This window comes from Labeo rohita, chromosome 9 (genome assembly GCF_022985175.1).
Source record: "Labeo rohita strain BAU-BD-2019 chromosome 9, IGBB_LRoh.1.0, whole genome shotgun sequence".
NCBI classification, from domain to species: domain Eukaryota; kingdom Metazoa; phylum Chordata; class Actinopteri; order Cypriniformes; family Cyprinidae; genus Labeo; species Labeo rohita.
This window is the reverse complement of record NC_066877.1, coordinates 10,434,431-10,455,268: the sequence shown is the minus strand read 5'-3', so window position 1 is coordinate 10,455,268 and position 20,838 is coordinate 10,434,431. Positions and strand designations below refer to the sequence as shown.

Genomic DNA, 20,838 nt, shown 5'->3' with positions numbered 1-20,838 from the left:
ATTACATAAAGTATGCTTTTGTATTATTGCTGTGAAAAAAGCTGTCTAATTAACGAGTTCACAATCTCAAGCGGGTTTAACGTTTGATTAAGTGTGAGAGGTGAAATCTTCGCTTTGAAAATGCAGCACAAAGAAGAGTACATCTACTTAAATATGCTTTTATTTAAATATGCCTTATTTAATAAAAGGAGTTTTTTTTTTTTTTTTTTTTTTTTTTTTTTTTTTTTCTGCTGTGAAGTTTGCTTTAGGATTGAATTGAGTTTTGTCCATCTGTTAGTCTTTGTGAATTCTCTATTCTTGTTCAGATATTTTCCATAGTTGCAGAAAAGCATATTTAAAATAACAAACCAGAGAATCAAAACTGTGTAAGATTTACATTCAAGAAAATAAATGTATTCTCCTGTTGCATTGGAAAGTTTCGCACTTGCTTTAAGCAATAAACCATCTGGGAAAAAAAATTATATTCCAGACAGATTTTATGTTAATAATTTATGCAGTTGTGCTGCTCAGAATGTTGTTTAGGCGTTTCACTAGAAAAAGACGAAAGAAAAACACTAAGAAAGTCATTTTTTAGGCATAGCATGACAAAATAATACTCCAAAAAAAAAAGAAAAATGGTGCAAACACATATATTATCTTCTCCATTATTACAATGTGTCCCCGTAGGCACTACTAAGTGAGTTTCCTAAAGGTACACATACACCCATCACCCTACACGTACTATTTTATGCCATGTGTGAGTTATTCCTTATTCTGCTGTCTCTATTATAGCATCAGTGTCATGTTAGAAGGCTGAAGAACCTCCAATGCATCACAAAAAGCTTGTATTTCACTCAATAAACAATAAATGACACTGGATCCCATATGATCTCATCTCACGCAGCCCATGAGCAATATGACATTTGACAGCCAACGCACCTGTTTAATCACGATTTCACCTAAATGAGCCCTGAGCTTTATAACGCTAGCAGCGTCACAGGGTGAGCCGAAGGCCATGAGCGTGTCAGTTTCTGGCATTCAACAAAGGGCGACGGTGTGCCAGTCTATGGGAATAATGCTGTATTACATGCCACATTAAGGCCAGCTATTCCCAGCTATGAGACCATTGAATGAGGGTACGAGTGTGGTGGGAGATAGCGAGGCTGCGCTGTAATGAAACGATGGAAATCTCTGGAACATTTTGCAATTTTTACCCTGATGACGGTGAGCAGTGGGGCTCCCGCCGTATTTTTACGATTGCTTTTGTTGGTGCAGGGTCCATTACCAAGCCTAACATCATTACCAAGCTCATAAACAGTAATGATGATCATGATGGTGATGATAATGATGCAATAAGACGTTGTCCATCTCCGAAAACGATCTTCCACCTCCACACCGCATTCTTGCACTTTCTGGTCAAATATGAAAATACCAATTTTGCCGTGAATTGAATTTAATAAACATACCATTTTCTGACCCACACCTCATTTTCTGTTATGGGACGTAATATAGCCTGAATGAAATGAGATATTTTTTTATATGGTAGCACAAATGAAATTAATATTTTCCTGAGCACAGAGGCCAGTGTGAAAGGCTGTGTATGTGGGTAATCAGTACTTAAATGAGACTAACAGACAGCATGTCTGGTCTCTCCAGACCTACTCCAGCATTGTGTTTGATGAATATCAGCGTTAATACAATAACCATACAACATTAATATGCCTTAGACAGACATGCACACACATACACCCTAAAAGACTGAAGCACACAGCCTTGTCCACATTATACAAGGAATAGCCAGTATGTGGACACTAGAGATTAACTAGACGGCGGGGTGGCTAAACAAATAGTTGACTATCTTAAGAGTGCTCTATGGTTCCATGTCTGACTCTATTTAGACAGGTTTATACAGGCAGCTAGAAGTAATACAACCAAATAATACAGAATGCAGGGGCCTCAAATGCACTAGTCATTTTTTAAAAGCTGGAATGTTTTTGACACAAAGATGTCTTAAAAATGCACTTCTTATAGTGGGATGATTAAAGGCCTAGACACACCAAACCAACATCAAAGAACTAGCAGCAATGAAAGCCAACTGTGGTGTCACCCCATGTTGCCTGTGTCTGGGCCAAAAAAGTTGTGTGTGGATAGGGTTGCAAAGAGATGGAACATTTCTGCTAAATTTCAGTAACTTTTTTGGAATCTTTCTGAGTTTCGAAATTTTTGAAAGTTTCTGAAAATTTACCAACCCTATTTATGCAACCCTATGTGTTAGTGTTGGGCGATATGCTCAATTTTCATATCGTCCGATCGTCAGCCTGTGAGATCGCCGATATACAATATAATCGTGCTAATTTATTTAATTATTTACTTACTTAGTTTCACTGCCGGCAAATAAACTAGCACAAGGCTAAAAGCAGCCTAATGTTTTTAATATGACTTAATTTGTGTTTAACATGATTTAATAATTTAATAGAAACATTGTAAGTTAATAATGAATAACATTTGAATAACATTTCCTTAGTTATTCAAAAAGCAGCTACAGAAAATGAGCAAAGAGCATTTACATTATCAAAGAACATCATCACTGACTAGCCTAGCCTAGTGCGAGTTTATGCACTTTAAAAAAACACTCCCGGTACCATAAGTGAATACAATAGTTACTTCTCTGTATGATGAATACATTTCTTACCCCTTATTCACACTGCACACGTCTGCGGCGTGAAAGGGGGCCATTCCCCCCCAAAACGAGTTACTGCACCACCCTTCAATTTCGAAAGCGAAAGTAAAAGTGAAAAACAGAGCGCATAAGAAAAGCGAATGCATGCTTTTTGTGAGCGTCAGCAACTGCACGCAATTACAGAAACACCCCCTCCTGCTCTGTGCCTTTGTGTTTATCCCAGCCACCTCGCGGCAAATTTTTGTAGCACCCCAGAAGCTGCTCTTTGCACTGCGTTGCTAAAGTTAGGCGCCTAGTCTATTTTTGGCGGATAATAATAATAATTGCCTTGCTATCGTCAAAGGTATCAGCAACAGGCGATATCTCTGACTATCGTCGATACATGATGTTATCGTCTATCGGCACAACCCTACCATGTGTGAACGCAAAAAGACTACCGCGAACGGTCAACTAGGTTCTGCACATACATGAGAGGAAATTCTCCATACCAGCAAGTGGCAGTAGTCTGTAATCGTCATTCAAAAAGGTAAACCATAAGAGCTAGGACTGCAGATATACCAACCATAAACAAAGCAGTGCTAGCTAACGTTTTTACACCAATTTTGCCCGCCACAGATGGATTCATAACATCAGGGCTCCAGACTGCAACTAAAAAGGGGTCACATTTGCGAAAAAAATACTAATTTGCAAGTAAAGTTTTTGCTGAGGTCACCACTGGCAACCATATAATGCACATATTATGGATTAAAAAAAATATTTGAATTGTTTTGCGTTCAAATCTTTTATATTTACGTACCTACTAAACTTAGACAATGCGCAAAATTTTAACGGAAAAACAGCTTTCAAACAGTCCTCATCTCTACTGAACAACAGCGCTGACCTGCTAAGCACAGCTCCAGTTGTGCAGCATGAGAGAGATCGAAACTGACAGAAACACGTGAAGTAGTGTCCATTTCATGCACAGCTTGAACAAACTACAACAGGTAAAGCTGTCAGCTATGTGTATATTGGCAATATCATTAACAATTCTCATTAATAATCGATACTATGGCTTCTTGTTATCAAGATCTTATGGTGTGTTCTGTTAATGCATGATGCGACTTTGTAGTACACTTTCCGTCCAGTAATCGAAATAAGCTTTGCTACCTTTTAATAAACAAAGTATCAGCTTTAAAATCATGCCAAATTCATAATGAAATTCAAAAAATAAATACGGTTCTTTAATGTGGCAGGAGCGATCGCTTTAGCTTCTCAGTTCAAGCGGCAAGTGAACCTATTATATCTTATATCTAAGATGCATTAAGAAGAACCCCCGAACTACACTCGGTGATGCTTATGGTCAGGGACCGAAATTAAGTTTTTGACACACCGGCCAAGTTGGCCGGTGGATTAAAAAAATCAACCGGCCAAGCTTATTTTTTACCTGCCAAAATTCTGAACGATTTAACACAGATATATCCAAAGCACGTTATTCTGTATATTATGTGTGCTTCGGACAGAGAGGAGTAACAATTAAAATAGGGCTGGACGATATGGCAAAAATTCATATCACGATATATTTCTTAATTTCGGTCGATACGATATAATTCCTATATCGATACGGACAATATTAAAAAGCCTCAGCAAAAACACACACAATGGATGTCTGTACCTACAAATGTCTGCAAACTGAATTTACACAGTCTATAATACCTCCAGGCTCCTCCTATTAAAATTATATAATTTTTTTTTTAAATAAAAACAGTACAAAAAAAATAAGGTTCATATTTTATTTGTATTTAGCCTTTACAAACAGGAAATGTGAAATAAACTATCAAATAAATAAAATTCTCAGACTCAGCTTATTAACAATAATATATTTCCATTTAAACTAGAACAGGCTGAATATTCATATAAACTGAAACAACAAACAAACTGCTTCAGCCAGGATAAAGAAACAAAAATAATACAATAAAATACATAAAGAGTGAGCAACAACAAAAACACATTGCTCTGGCCGGAACATTGTTGAGTGTTGATCAGGGATGCTCATTTTAACCGGTCAACCGTTAACCGACAGAAAGAATTTTGACCGATTAATACAATCAGTTAAACGGTTTAAAAGGTCTTTTTTTCAGTAATTCAGTAATCAAAATATTGTAAAACGTTTTCTGGATGGTTAAAATAAAATGAAATTGCATTTTTGAGAGAAAAAAGATAAATCGCGTAGGCCTATCGTTAAGTCGCATTTTATTATTAAGAAAGACCTGGTGTCGACGCGAAATATTTACAATACACTATAAACATAGGCTAGGCTATTTTAGTTCCCCTCACTCCACAAAAAAATCCTTTCAATTTAACAGTATTTAGACAAGAACAAGAATGAAAAATATAAGAAGCTCGGCGACAAGACAAAACCAAACCATTGAGGCTAAAGCGAAACTGAAACTAATATTGTGTCTCATACGACACAAACCCAAATGTCTCCGTATTCAAGATGTATTTGAATGCTAAAATATTATTTGTTATGTAAACCTGGTTTTGTACTTCTCGCATTAAAATATCCACACAAAAAAAAATGTTTGGCATAATATCACGGCAGTACGTTGATAACGATTAAGCAGTGTGATTTTTTTCCATATGTTTGGCTGATTGTGTGTGCGCGTGCGGCGCCGGCGCAATCACTTGATTTTTTCCTTCTAACAGGGGAAACGACTCTTTACAGATCATCAAAACTGTAAACGGTTTGCTGTTTGTAAAATAAAGAAAAATAGGATGCCGCTTTCAGCCGTCTTCCTTTCGCGCAGCACAAAAATGAACGAAAACTCTGCTACTAGCTACTTGTTGCACTTTTTTTGTTTGTTTTATTAAGTAAAAATATTTATCTTATAGGCATATTCTTTCATTATATATATAGCCTAGCTTTATGATGTTTTTCTCCATTCGCAGAAGCTGCAGGTGATGCGACGTGTCCATGTGAATCCTCATGTTCTGTTGTTTGCTGCTTTTTGCGCATGTAAAATTAATCCCGGAAAACAAATGTTAGTATTTTAACGGGTCACAGACACTTATCCTTTCTAAAATAATTATATTCTAATTTAAAATAATCTTGTCGGTTAACGGTTAATAATCGGTTAACAAGCGTCGGCTGTCGGTTAGGAAAAATAACCGAAATGAACATCCCTAGTGTTGATGACACTCTATGACAGGCTCTAGAGGTTTCTGGCAAGAAATATTATTCTGGTAAGAAATATAATTTCTGGTCAGGGGTACTCATTTTGTAGCTAAAACTTTCCGCGACGGAACTTAACCAACTACTGCTGAGCGCGGGCAGCGTGTCTGTGATGTACGTCATCACGCAATTCTGTTCTGCTCTTTCTGACGGCTGAGCACTTAACGTCATTCAGTGACAAATGCTAATGTATAAAATTATATATATGTACAAATGTATATCGAAATATCGGAAATGGGTTTAAAAATCGTATCACCGTTATTGAAAAAAATTCTATCGCGATATATATTGATATCGAATTATTGTCCAGCCCTAAATTAAAACATCAATAAGAATTCTGGTGGTGGCTTTTCTTCTAGTTCGCCAAGCTTTCTTTTTGAAGGCTGGCTAGCTCCAGTTAAAACCCGCCACATCTCGCCACTAGCACGAAACTACCGCTACGTCGAGTGTGGGATAGACGGAAATGACGTGAGTGCGGCGCTCGCGTTTCACTTACGCTTCGGTACGTCGCATGCAGACGGGGGCGGGGGAGCATCACAGAGATCCGCGAGACTGATACTGATTAACATTACTGGTGAAAAGATTTACTCGCCATGTGGCGGATGGCGCTTTAAATTTAACTCGCCAGACAGAGAATTTGCTCGCATTTGGCGAGTGGCGAGTGTTAATTTCGGACCCTGCTTATGGTCCAGGATATTTGCACAGATTCTGTGTAATAAACAATTCTTTGTGACTATATATAGTTTTCAAGTTGGAAAAGACGTTTAGTTCTCACTTTAAGTGTACCTTAGTTTCCTAGACATCTACATGGTTTATTGGATTAAAAATTGGATGTCTGAAACGTTAAAGTGATTTCAAAAAAAAAGAATAAATAAATAATGGAACTTCCAAAATGTAGTTTAAATGCAGCTTCAAAGGATCCCAAATGCGGTTGTAAATGATCCCAGCCGAGGAAGAAGGGTCTTATCTAGCGAAATGACCAGTTATTTTCATTAAAATTTTTTTTTTTAAAACAATATAAATACTTTTTAATCTCAAACGCTCCTCTTGTCTTGCTCTCCCTGAACTCTGTATGCTGGTTCAAGACAGTTAGGCTATGTCAAAAACCTCAATTTCAAAAATCATTTAAAAAATGTCCTAAATCGCTGCAGAAGTACTGACCCAGTCTTTGCAAAGTGAACATGCAAAGAAGATCAAACACCCTTAACAAAAAAGGTAAAACAGCAATATAGGACAATTTTGAATTTGAGGGAGAACATGAGAGTTTTTCGACATACCCTAACTGTCATGAACTGAAAAAAAAAAAACAGTTCAGGCAGAGCAAGACGAGACGAGCATTTGACATTAAAAAGTATATCAATTGTATTATTTTTATGAAAAAAAACTATTGTTAAGCTAGATAAGACCCTTCTTCCTCGACTGGGATCGTTTAAGCCGCATTTAAACTACATTTTGGAAGTTCAAATTCGGGGCACAATAGAAGTCCACTATATGGAGAAAAATCTTGATATGTTTTTCTCATAAAAACAATTTCTATATGACTGAAGAAAGAAAGACATAAACATCTTGGAAGACAAGGGGGTGGTTCTGGAAGTGGACTTCTCCTTTAATACTGATTCTTAAATCGCAAGAATCGATTAGTCTAACCTGTTTTCAGTTAATGAATGGAACATTGTAGCGCATCTTCCATCCAATGAATCACAATCATTTTTGTGCTTTGTTACTTTTGATAAAAAACAAAGTCTTAGATTTTAAATTCTGTCAATTTTATTACAATACTCAAATAATAAATGCTGTTTTGCCGCTTAATGTGGAGTGACAGATCGCTGTAGTGCAAAGTGCCAGTGCTGATCATCTCATCTGCTTTAATACTTTAATAAAGTCATTATGAAATAAAAAATTAATAAACATCTGAAGGCATGTTAAAAGAAAAACTACAACTTACCAAAACCCTTATCCCATCTCACATAATTGCACAACCACGCAAAGATTTCAATATAACAGCTTTTAAACAGTGTTACATAACATTTACCTAAAAAAAATAAAACATATTATAAAGAAAAATGAACACTAGAGACGAGAATTTCGCTAAATATATGTACCTGTAACATGTTCATCATATTCATTGTTCTTCAATATTTAATTTATGTTGAAAAAAAATCAATTTTTATGACAGACACCATTTAAATGTTTATATTTTAAAAAACGATTTGGAGTGGAAATATAATTATGTCATTGTAAAGTAAAATCATGTTTTGTTTGTATACAAACCAGTAGATTTTAATCTCCAACATTATAATGTAGCACCAACTGACTCTCATCTATACTTCACAGCATTAGTTTATTTCCTTGACAAAATTTGCCATGTATTGTTGTATCTGATAAACAGTCTATCCAAAATAATTTAGATTAAATCAAATCTAAATCGAATCGCAAGCTTGTGAATAGAAATCAATTTGAATTGTGAAATCTGTGTCAATATCTAGCCCCACTGAAAATAGCAACGTATTTTCAGTGATTGTGATTTCAGTGATAAAAATCCCTTTAAATATATTCTGAAAGTCAATGAATATGGCAAAGTGACAGCACAAACAACAAAAACATGGGTTAGAAGGAAGGCATGAAAACCCAACCCAAACCTAACTCATAACAGCCCACTCTAAAATAAAAGCAAAACACAGGCTTACTTACAAGCCTAAGTACATGTTGTGTGTATTTGGTTTATTCCAAGAAATGTCTTCAAAGAGAGCACTATGCCTCCAACTGTCACTGAAAACAATGACTACATACAAATAAAACCACAACAGCGGATGTAGACCCACAGAAAATAGCACATTGGGGTTCTGAGAGCGTGTCCCGCTGCCAAAAATGCTTGAATCGCTGAAGGCTGAACAGAGGTACTTCACAAGGACATCTTGAGGTCCAGAGGTAGTTTCCATCACAAACCACGTACCTAGCGTGGAACGCTTCTCATTGAGAGCAGATGCTAACCGACTCTGTCTCTGAGGCGAGGCATGCTAATTGTTTTCTTGCTGGCGCAAGTCCAGACTTTTCCATGATATCAGCTGCTTTGGCAGCCAACTCAGCACTTGTGCATCTGGCATTCCTGAGCTTAATGAAAAAACAGCAGCACAACCCCGGCCTACGTCTGCCTGGGTAATTAAGTGTCCTTTTTCAACGACCTGATAACTTCCTGAGTGACTCCCAAGCACTTCCTCCGCTTAAGGTCTCTCTCTCTCTCAAACAATTCACAGCCTCTGGACAAAGGCTTGCAGACATGCTAAGTATGTAGGGCCTTCGACTCAAGCACATTTCCCAGCCCGGAACATTCTCGAGAGCGCTGGCTGAAGATCACAGGACTCTTTTCTTCCCGCTGGAAACTGACATGTCCGGGTCAATGGAAAACACCTCATTGAATATAAAGAAACACAAAGCAATACGCAAAGCAGAGGGCAGCAATATGTATGCGGCAGAAATTAGACAGCAAATCCTCAAAGTGGTAACCACGCTCTTTTCAAGTGATAGCTGATGTATGGCACCGTTTAAAAGGCTGAAGATTAGCGCAACTAAATCTAGGCCATTTCTCGTTCGCTTTAATCCTGAAACGCATTAAATGCATAATTACACAGCTGCAGGAAAATGTTTTAGATTAGCATAACAAAAAACGCAAGACTGTGAGCTGCTGAGACTTCAATGGCAGAGAAGGAAATCTGGTAATTAACAACACTTCTCGCCGCTCTATCACAGGCGAGATAACGCACAGCCAAGTAGTTGTGCTCCAAGCTGTGACAGCTAGCCAAGAGGTCGAACTGTCCGCAAATATGAAACGCAGAGAGCAAGGCTACCGCTTAACCTCCATTAACTTACAGGCATTTGGACAAGTTGAGAGCCTTCAGTGCAACAAAGCCTACATGCAATTAGCCCATCCATAAAACTAGGCCAAAGTAAATAGGGAAAACCACTCAGTAGAGCAGTGGTCCGTAACTCGTGGGTCGTGACCCAAAAACGGTGACAGGTCTGTTCTGGTAGGGTCACAGATAGCTGAGAAAACAATGCTGAATGCAAAAAAAACACAATTATGCATAGGATAGCAAAATAATTAGGCTTTTCATTTTTTAAAAGTGAGCAAAAACTGTTCAACTTTAGGTATTGTTGCTGAAGTCAAAAGGTCTGACTAGAAATGACTAGAAATGCACCGATTGCAATTTTTGATACAGATTTTTTTATGCAGATTCTGATTTTCTAAGAACTATAATTGATAGCATATACAAAAACAAAAACAGTCCTTTTTTTCCAATGCAAAAATATTATTTACATAATAAAAATGTATTAAACATTACAATTCCCCCAATCTGGACTAAGTTACAGATACTCTCTATAAATATTCTCTATATATCTAATTTCAAATGCATAACATTTTTTATATAAGATGAATGTTTTAAAAAAAATAAATAAATAATGCAATGATACTTTTAAATATGAAACCAAGCCACCAGTAGGTGGCGGCAAATGACTCAGTCATTTAGTTTCGTTCAAACGGCAGATAAATTCAGAAACAAAGCAAGTGACTGTCTTCTATAAATGGGTTTCTGAATCATTGATACACTTGATTCGTTCAAAAATTGTGGATTCACTCAGTAACGAAACACCGCTGTGGTCTCGGAGACGAGCAGCAGTTCTGCTGTGGCTTTGATTGAACCATCTTTGTCAACGAAATTCAGCAAAGACAGTCAATAATGTGTCTAAAATATAAGTCACTTAATTTTAACTTCATGTTTATTGAACTACTATTGTATAAAATCACTGTGACGTTAAAACGGACCGGCTCAGAATTGGCAGACTGACCAGGTGGAAAACATGTGGAAAACCGGCTAATCCTTGCTGGTCGATCGGTGTGTCTATATATGACTATTAACAGTCCTATGCAAGGTACAAACAAATATAATTTTGATAGTCTGTTGGGTTGCCAGCATAGAATGTGTGTTCTGAAACAAAAGGAAAGGGATTTGGAAAAGCACACAATTTCGAAGCTAAAAAGTCTTTACATAATCTAATCGATTAGTCAACTAGTTGTCCTAATGAAGCTCTATATAATTAGATCTCCATTCTTTGGGGACGTTCTTGTGCTTGCAGTGGGCTATTTAAAAGTCCAAAAGTAATGGTCTTTAAAATTGGCATTAAACACATTTAGTTACTAAACAAGCAGTGCTTTGCAGGGAAAAAAATAGATATGCAAGAAATGCTTTAAAAGTGTTTTAGCACATTGACAGTTGGGCGGTTCTTGGATCACTGGATATTTGGGGCTTAGCCTAGAGTGGGTGTATATGGCTTGGATAAAACATCGGAATACTACATACTTTAAAATGAAACGTTGATCCTCAAGATATAATTTTAATTAAGTAAACCATTTTCATGAGTAGAGATAAAACAAAAAAAGTTCAACTAACTGTTTCAACCTCAAAAGTTTCCCTCAAAATACTAAAATTAAAAAAAAAAAAAAAGTGTCCCTTTATCCTTTTTCTAGTCTGGTATATATTACATAAAGTAGTGACTCACCAAGTGCTTCAATTTTGTAAATAAGTTAGCAGAGTGACTGCTTCTAAGATTAAAGTAGTTCCAGGGTTTACTGAAGTTCACAAAGTTTGAGGCATCATGTCTTAAAAGTTTTGCATGAACAGTGGGCAGTCTTGGATATTTATTCTGCTTTGTTATCAGAGTTATGACTGTGAAATATTCTGTGCTTACTATTATTATAGCTGGATATAGCACAACTCTAACCTAAAACAAATTATCTAGTTTCCTCCGAGTTGTCTTGAGAATTGAAGGCTCTGCAATCATATAAATGAGCTCCCTGTCATATTTTATGCATTTTTTATTTATTTCTATCCTTTTTTTGCACAATGTACCTCACAACCTATAAAGATACGTTCGTTATTTTTGTTTTCAGAGCCTATTTTTACTCAAAGAAAACTAAACCTTCCATTCCATAAAAAATACAGAGCTTAAATATACAGAGATGATTTTGGTCCATATTGCCTGCAATACTGAAACATTCTTAGAAAAAGGTTTAAAAGCATTATCACCTTCAAAACAATGGTACTAATATTTGAGGTTAAGAAAATTCTAGATATACTAGTCGATCTCATTCAACCATTCTGCCTATTAGAGGAGCAAAAGGGATAATCTACCACAATCTACAAACCAACTACCACTAACATGCTGAAATCCCGCTAATGTCCAAGCATTTAAAATAGATAATCACAGGCAGTTAACTCATAATCACTAAGCTTTCTGGTGTGAGCAGATGAAGCCTTCACTAAACACCAGTAATTGAATAATTACAGATCTCAAAGGCTGAATTATCATTTACAGTAGAGATGGAATAATGGAAAAAAGCAAGGGTTTGCGAAAGTGATGATTTGTCAATGGAACCAAACGTCTGCTGTATTCCAGTTGACAATTTCAATGTGCTCCTGCTTGATTTCAAACTCACCCAGCTCTTTCACAGTCTCAAAACACATCTTATGAATTTCTATCCATCAAACAATTCGTCAGAGCTTTCTACAGCATGTGCCTTTACAAAACACCCAAAGCAAGCTTAGCGCCTGTTGCTTGTCTATGGTAATCAATGAGTAAGCTATCAGACACAGCAACCCCAAATCATCCACGCGTGTTGAGCAAAACTTCCTGGAAAATATTGAACGTAATGGCACTGAATTCAAGCTTCAAATGGTGTGAAGTTCCAGAAAGGTTCAAAAACCGCACTGATTGATGAGGGTGTTAGTATTCCTGCAAACATAATGTTCCGTTTGTTCTGCGTTTTGTGCTGAAAGCACAGAGACGTGATTTGTGAAGCCTCCCTGCATTCATGAATAAATGCAACATTATGATTATTAACTCTATTAATGAAACTTCAAGGGAAACCTGAAGGACATTACTTACCAGCAGCTCTGAATCATACAGTCTCACAGGGAAAAGAACCAAGTAATGAAAACAATCTATCACAAAGATCGATTGTACCGCCTTCTCACTACTGACAAACCATACTGCGGTACAACGCTTCCAATCATAAACGGAACACAAGTAAACCTAATATTACTGCGCTGCATAGTACTATTCATGAAGCTAATACCATTATCCATCATTACTTGAAAGTGTGTAAATATCTTCAATTGTGTGCATGCTTGCTTGCATATATGTAACTAGTTCTGTGAACCCTATTCCTCTTATTTAGTTTAGATTTAAAGCAATGCCAAAATTTTGCCTTTGTTGCAATACGAGCCATTGGTACTTTTTCGCTTCATACTAAATTCATATTTGAGGCTACAAATAATGAGTCAATAACAAGAATGTCCATTACAAAGGAAAGAAACTTTTATGTGACAAGTTCTTAGAACTGTTATTAGTGTATTCCTTAGATTTCTTATTCTTCTTCCGCTCAGGATGTCTTTGGCATCCCATAAATCCGCTTGAAGGAAAGTATGAAATTTGGCACACTGATAAAGGACAGTCTCAACGTTAACCAAAGTAAATTTGGTGTCTTTAACTCAAACTCTCTAGCGCCACCACTTGTCCAAATATGCACTCGTGTTTATACTATAAACTTAATAATTCCATCATAAAACTTTCCTGCCATTTTGAATTTCTCAAACTTGTCCTTGACAGTTCCTTAGATTTTTACCCAAACTGAGATCATCTTCAGACCAGGCTGGCAAAAAGTTAGCAAACTTTTTTTTTTTTTTTTTTTTTTTATATAAACACATCCGTCTCAAAACCTTTGCAAACAAACTTGTTGAAAAGCTCACTAAATCAGACATGAAGCTTTCTCTCTACAATGCTTTGCCGTATTCAGACCAAACTTGGTGTGTGTTATAATAACCTGAGGTGACCTGCATAGTTCAGGCTATTTTCGCTTATAACGTCTGAACAACTAGTCTATTTAGATTTGGAGTCGAACGATACCATATTTTCCCATATCAGCCATTTTGGACGTTGGCCATTTTGAGTTGTCAAAAAAAAATTCTATTTTACAAACATATTGACTTCTCACTACAGAACTTAGTGCGTGTCTTTAGCACCATGCCCTTAAAGCACTCAAAAAGTTTGGTGCAAGATCCACCTTGTGGTCAAACATTATAATGAAATTACAAAAAATGTTAACACTACATTCACACTGGGTGTTGGCTTCAGTGCCTCGTTTACTCTGAATGGAGTGACGTCAAGCATTGCCGAACTTATTTGTGGGTCCGCTGCGTCGTGTCATTGACGTTGCTCCTGGCAGAAGTAGAAAACTTTCAACTTTTCAAGCACTGATGCAGGCGCCAGCCAATCAGATCGCATGATGCAAATACTCTAGCACAGATGCTAGCCAATCCCGTTCATGCAACATTAGAGAAGTAATGTGATTGGCTGTTGTCACTATGATGATCACGTCAGCACCAAGCTTCAGACACCGTCTGTCAAGCGTCAGTGTGGACAGCCCATGTGAACGTACCTTTATAACTTTTGGTTATTTTTGTCCTTCCTTAGATCATAATGAGAACATCAATACCAATTATGCTGTAATTGCCCGAACTTCCCATTCGCCATTTTGATTTTCTTTGAAAACCAATTTTTTTTTTTTTAACTCCTCCTAAACCTTTGGTCTGATTTTCACCAAATTTGACTCAGATCATCTTCAGATCATGCTGACAAAAACTTATTAGAAGCTTTTGATAGACCAAACTGTCTTCGAATAACACATCACTGAAATTGTTGGCAACTTACAAAAGGTCAAATTATCTGATATTACAGGATACTTTTTGCTGTTTTTCCTCTGCCTATTGTTTGCACCACATGACTTTGCCAGACAAAGTTTTTTGAAGTATTGAGAAGCACTAAAGCAATTTTGTTCAATTATTTGTATAAATTCAGACATTACGTATGAATTTCATTTTACTGCAAAGTGCTTTTACATTTACGGTTCCTTAGAGAAATTTCCCAAACGAAAGGCATTTTTCCAATAGGAATCTGTATGAATGAGAGTTTCATAAAAAAAGTCCCCTGCACAGATTTTGCTCATGTTCAAGTTGGTCACATAAACTCATTGTGTGGGGTTTTTTTTTATTACTTAACTTTTTTAACTTAACTTAAAATATCTTCACTAATGTAACCATACCTTAATGCCATCTCACTAGCCAAATTCAGTAGTAAACCCTCATATATCACGTTTGGAGAACATGAGACTCTGTATCAAAACACATAACTGAAAATCAGTAGGTGTGATAAGTTTAAACTTACAAACTTCACATCACAAAAGCAACTTTCTGTCATCCGATATGTAGTACTGCGCAAACACTACTAGTGACCCTGACCGACTACAGCCAGATCTGAGAAACTCTGCAGAGGCCAAACAGTAGACATTCACCCTGGCCTGGAAATGAGGCCCTGGAGACAGCAGCCAATCAGGATCCCTCAAACAGCACCATCCATCCTCGCCGAGGCCCCGTGTGCGTCACCAGCCCACGTGCCAATTCCCCTGGGAATAACAGCCAATAACACTGAGCTGATGGGAATAACAAACACACAAATAAAGGCTAGGCACGCACATAAACGTGTCTGAGTGAAAGGACGTGCCTACCCGAAATAAAAAAATCGTCTAAGCTTAGCTTGACACGCGGTGGCCCATAGAGTAAATGCCTGTTAAGATCTCACACGCCGATAGCATACTAAAACCAAGCAATACCTCGATCCTTGTCAGAGCCCTGACCTGCCAAATCCATCGCATGATATTACTATCTCAAACGCGACAGGGTGCAATACAAGGCCACCGCCACCCCAGATCTGATCACTACACCTGCTTCAGTACAAAACACGAAGACCGTCTCCCATCAGTCAAATTGACCACTCTCAAGACAAAGCAATAACGCAGTAAATTGTAAGGCGAGGAAGTCTCGCAGCAATCTACGGGTTCATTTGGGCCTGGCGGCTCCTGCAGTGATGCAGGATGAAAATCCCGTTGTTTATTAGGAGCCCGTCTAAACTCTAATGCGCAGGGAGAGTGGCGAATCCACGTCCCCATCGGTCCACAGAAGAGCCATAAGAGCTGGCAAAAATGGGTGCCACTCAAACTGATGTACTATTTAAATAATGAAGCTCAAGCTGCAATGAAGGAAATATCTGATGAGGGGGCAAAGGGTCGGCGCTCAAGGGATAGAACGGCTGCCACATTTTAACTCTGATTTGCATTTAGCACACAGAAAAATTGGACAAGGCACATCTGCCCCAGACATCATAAAATCAGCTTTGTGGATTCCTGTCATCAGAGAAAGGCACTTATGAACCCCTTTTAAATTTTACAATAATAAGAGTGAAGGTCGACATTTCAGCTCCCATCAGGCTCCAAGCACATGATTTTGACTAACAAGTTTGAAATTAATGAATAAGGTCTTTGCAGTTCATTCAATCCCATAAGGTAGAGCATACATTTTTGATCATCCTCTAATTAAACGTAAAACCAAATATTAAAAATTATGTAATATAGCGTGTGTTAATCCCAGTGCGATTTTGGCCATTCAGTGTTTCGGTAAGACTTAATTAACTAACACTATGCTGAATACTGTTAGTGAAATATTGAATCCCAGAATTATTATAAACCTTTTTAAAGATTTACATGATATAATACAAAACATGTAAGGCCTTGAAAGAATTGTTTGCCTAAAAATAAAAAAAATTCTGGCATTATTTACTCATGAGGTTCTTTACCTTTTCTTTTTATTACCCTGCCGACCTGGACCTAATTTAAAGGAGAAGTCCACTTCCAGAACAACAATTCACAAATAATTCACTCACCCCCTTGTCATCCAAGATGTTCATTTCTTTCTGTCTTCAGTCGTAAAGAAATTACGTTTTTTGAGGAAAGCATTTCAGGATTTTTCTCCATATAATGGACTTCACTGGTGAAAAACTCCATCTTATTTTCTCCTACAACTTGAGAGGAGGACATCGTTGTACCTTTTTGTTAAACTTACTTGTACTTTCTTAGTCTTTGTGTGTTCGCTTTGTAAACAATGGGTCTGTAGTTCCGCCTACGTTCCGCGTGACCTTTCGACGTGATTCAATAGTACGTAGCATCGTGAACGCGCATCCCAGAGCCTGCGCTACACAAGCTTTTGTGCTTAAAAAGTATAAAAAAAAAAATTATTTTCCGAAAAAAAATTACTGATCGTTTTGCTAGATAAGACCCTTCTTCCTTGGCTGGGATCGTTTAGAGTCATCACTTCCTGATACCATCACTTCCTGATAAACTGGCACTATATATATCATCAAGAAAAGTAGGAAAAGCTACGAAATACAATAATTTTCAAATACAATAAATTACTTGCGCCCGCCCAGGCGAAACACAAATGCGGGTACTGCTTTCGGAGGCGGATGCCAGCTGTTTGGGAACGCAGTCTTGTAAAACAGTTCTGGGAGGCAGTTATACAGAAATACTTTTACGACAGACTTTGATCAGGGATTTAAGAATGACCATAACAACACTTCAAATGTGCAATGAGATCAGGCCACTGGTTAGTTAAGTTATCTCGTCCCATAGCGCAAAGTCACATGACTATTTTTGAAGAAATTTGTTCACAAAAGGCTTTTCCATCTCCTATTATTCACATTAACCCTACTTAGCACAATTCAAAAACCACCTCAGGCAAGCATAAAAACTTTTTTTATTTTAGAGTTTCCACCACTCGCTTCTTACACGACACTTCAAAATGCTCACAAAAACAGGGTGATGGAAACATAGTGTTGGAAAAGACTTATATTCCAAATAATGCTATTATTTATAAATAAACTTTCTATTCAGAAAAGAAATGCATCACAGTTTCCAAAAAAATGATAAAAATGATAAGCAGCTGTTTTCAACATTGATAATAATAAGAAAAATTTGTTGATCACCAAATCAGGATATTAGAATGATTTCTGAAGGATCATGTGACACTGAAGACCGGAGTAATTAGAAAAATGACAAAATGGAAAACTGTTTCTGTCACAAGAATAAATTACTGTAAAGAAAAAAAGCAAAAATATCAATTTTAGAAATATTCAAACAGAAAACAGTTCTTTACTGCTTTTACTGTATTAAGAAAGAAAAGAAGAGAAAAGAAAAGAAAAAAAGGAAACTTGGTGAGCATTAAAGACTTCCTTCCGAAATATTAAAAAATATATATTTTTAACAGTAGTCTACTTTGTTTTTATTTATCAAAATAACGAAAGCATTTTTAATGAATCATCTTTGGTTATCAGTTAATTCTCATTTAGTCATAAACATATTTATAACTTGAAGAGCTTCCGTGTTCAATGTAATAAATGTGTTCAATAAAATAATCTGGGTTTACATCAACTTGAGAGTGAATAAAATTATAAATGTTAATAGTATATTCACCTGCTCTAGTAGTTTTCTGTATCTCTGGGTGGCTTGCTGGATGAGATCCCGGACTGTCCATCCTTCCTTACATGGGACAACAACACCAGTCCTTCCAAAAGTTACTGTCACTTTCATTTTTTAATCCAGAAAGGGGAAGATCGATCCAGATGTGTTACTAAACACACTCCAGCAGCAGCAGCAGGTGTGTGTGCGAGTGTGTTTGTGTATTTCCAGCCAGACTGCAAACTGTTTTTTTGCATCAAACTTTACAGCATCAAAGATAAGATGACATGACGCTATAGAAAGAAAAACAAATACTGTAAATAAAACAAATAAACTCAGATGTTTACTAACTAGAAAGCACTGTTTAATAAAACAGCTTGTTGATGATTGGGTAGACACTGTATGTTGCATAGCAACAGTTGGTGGGAAAGTTAGACAGTCGGTACACTAAAAAAACGAATGAATACATTTACTGTATTTATATCTGACTGACGACTGGTTTTTATTATTATTATAGCTAGAAGTGAGGATGGTTAGTGTCCCGTTTACTGCTGTGGAATCCAGATGGCTAACTGGTTAGCTCTGATGACAAACACTTTCACTTTTTAAACTCACTGCAAACTCTCAAAACAAGAAAATGCACCGAAATCAAACGTTAAACACGTGTAACATTCGTTTGCGTGCATTTCGTTGGACATCAAATATGTTTTGTACTTACTTGGCAAATAAAATATGGAGAGGCGAGCAGGTTAGCGGCAAAAAACTTTGGCGACGAGCTGTTGAATACCCTCACAAATCATGCAGTCATGCTGTCTTTATACAATTACCCACTTTAGCGATGATCCGCGGGATAAACGAGCATTTACTAAAGACACTGAGCATGTGTGGATGGTGTTTGCATCAATATTTTGCCCGGATGGAGTTGCATGTCTTGCGCCATTCCTGAAGTTCCCGAGCAGCCTCCAGCAGTGTTATCCCAACATACAGAACTGGGCCACACAACTTTATTAAAGGGCCAGAACACATCTGCACATGGACCACTGCAGGACTCCACACACTCAGCCTGCTATAGCCAGTGTTAACTACTGCTAAAATGACCCAATATGTACCCATTTTATAGTTATATTTAAACCCTATATTCGCCTATATAATTGATGTTCTATAACAGTGAGACATATCTTAATTATTTTTATACTATAGTAAAAAAAAATGTTTACGATTTCTTAAATAAACAAATTAGATCCATGTTAAAATTCCTCATATGAGTTGATCTCAATCCGTTATCACGTTATTATCATTGGCCAATCAGAATAAAGTATTCCAGACACACACACACACACACACACACACACATACACATACACGTCTGGTTTATTATCTTTGTGAGGACTCTCCATAGGCGCAATGGTTTGTATACTGTCCACACTGTATTTTCTATCCCCTTACCCTAACCCTACCCCTAAACCTAACCCTTACAGAAAACTTTCTGCATTTTTACTTTCTCAAAAAATCTCATTCTGTATGATTTATAAGCTTTTGTACCCATGGGGACCACAAGCCGGTCCCCACAATGTCAAAAATTTCAGGTTTTACTATCCTTGTGGGGACATTTGGTCCCCACAATGTAGCAAAAACAAGTACACACACACACACACACACACACACATTTTATGGATTTTTTTTTTTTTTTTAACTGACATTTTAATTACAAATTTCAAGTAAATTCCGGTCAGATCATATTAAAAGAATGTTGAAATAAAATTATAGACCTAAAAGTTGTCGTTACTTTACCAACAAGGGCATAAAGTATAAATCAATTAACACAATTTTCAACTAAACTTGAAAAAAAAAAGGTTTTGGCTGTTCAGCAGCATTTTGGGCTTAAAACGCACATTTTTGAAAAAGGCTTTCAAAGTAGGCATATACGTTTTTGAAAATGATCTCCATTTAAACAACAAAAACACGAATTTATGAAAATGGCAATGTCATGCGTGTCCATATATTGTATTCGTATATGTATATTTATTTAGCAAAATCTGTGGATATTGATGAAAGCTGTTCATTTTGTTCAGAAAAAAATGTTTTTTTTGTTTGTTTTTTATTCAAAAAAAATTGAGAAGACCTATCTAGGTATTTTCAAGAGAAATACAATTTAGATATAACATGCAAAGATGTTTTTTTACATATTATAAATCAAAAATATTTCTGTTAACTTTATAGTAAATCCTATGATTTTATATGGTAAATTTCATATACATAAATAAACATAAAAGGTGTAACTCCAAAGCATGTTTTAATTTTTTTGGCTGAATTTATTATGGTTATTGATTCTCTTCAATATAAAAAAAATAGATAAGAAAAAAATCTAATCATGCAATTATATTTTCTGAAAATTTAAAGCTAATTGAAAGTAATACTTTGTAATTGCTGTCTCTTTGTTTCTTATTTGTGCTGTCTTAATGCAAATTTTATAACCCTTGTTCTTCATGTTTTTATAATATCTATTTAAATGTCTTAATTTATCTGTAAATTTGTTTGTGAAGCATTTAATACAAAAGGAGGAAAAAC

At 36.5% G+C, this 20,838-nt stretch overlaps 1 protein-coding gene across 1 annotated transcript in view; it reads right to left on the bottom strand.

Moving 5' to 3' along the window:
- pard3bb (par-3 family cell polarity regulator beta b) overlaps positions 1-19,252 on the bottom strand; it is a 386,633-nt gene extending 367,381 nt beyond the window's left edge. Inside the window, 2 exon segments of the mRNA XM_051118598.1 lie at positions 18,286-18,563; positions 18,989-19,252. Of these exon segments, the coding sequence (XP_050974555.1) occupies positions 18,286-18,402 (117 nt within the window). The 5' untranslated portion in view covers positions 18,403-18,563; positions 18,989-19,252.
- Between the last annotated feature and the right edge of the window lie 1,586 nt (positions 19,253-20,838).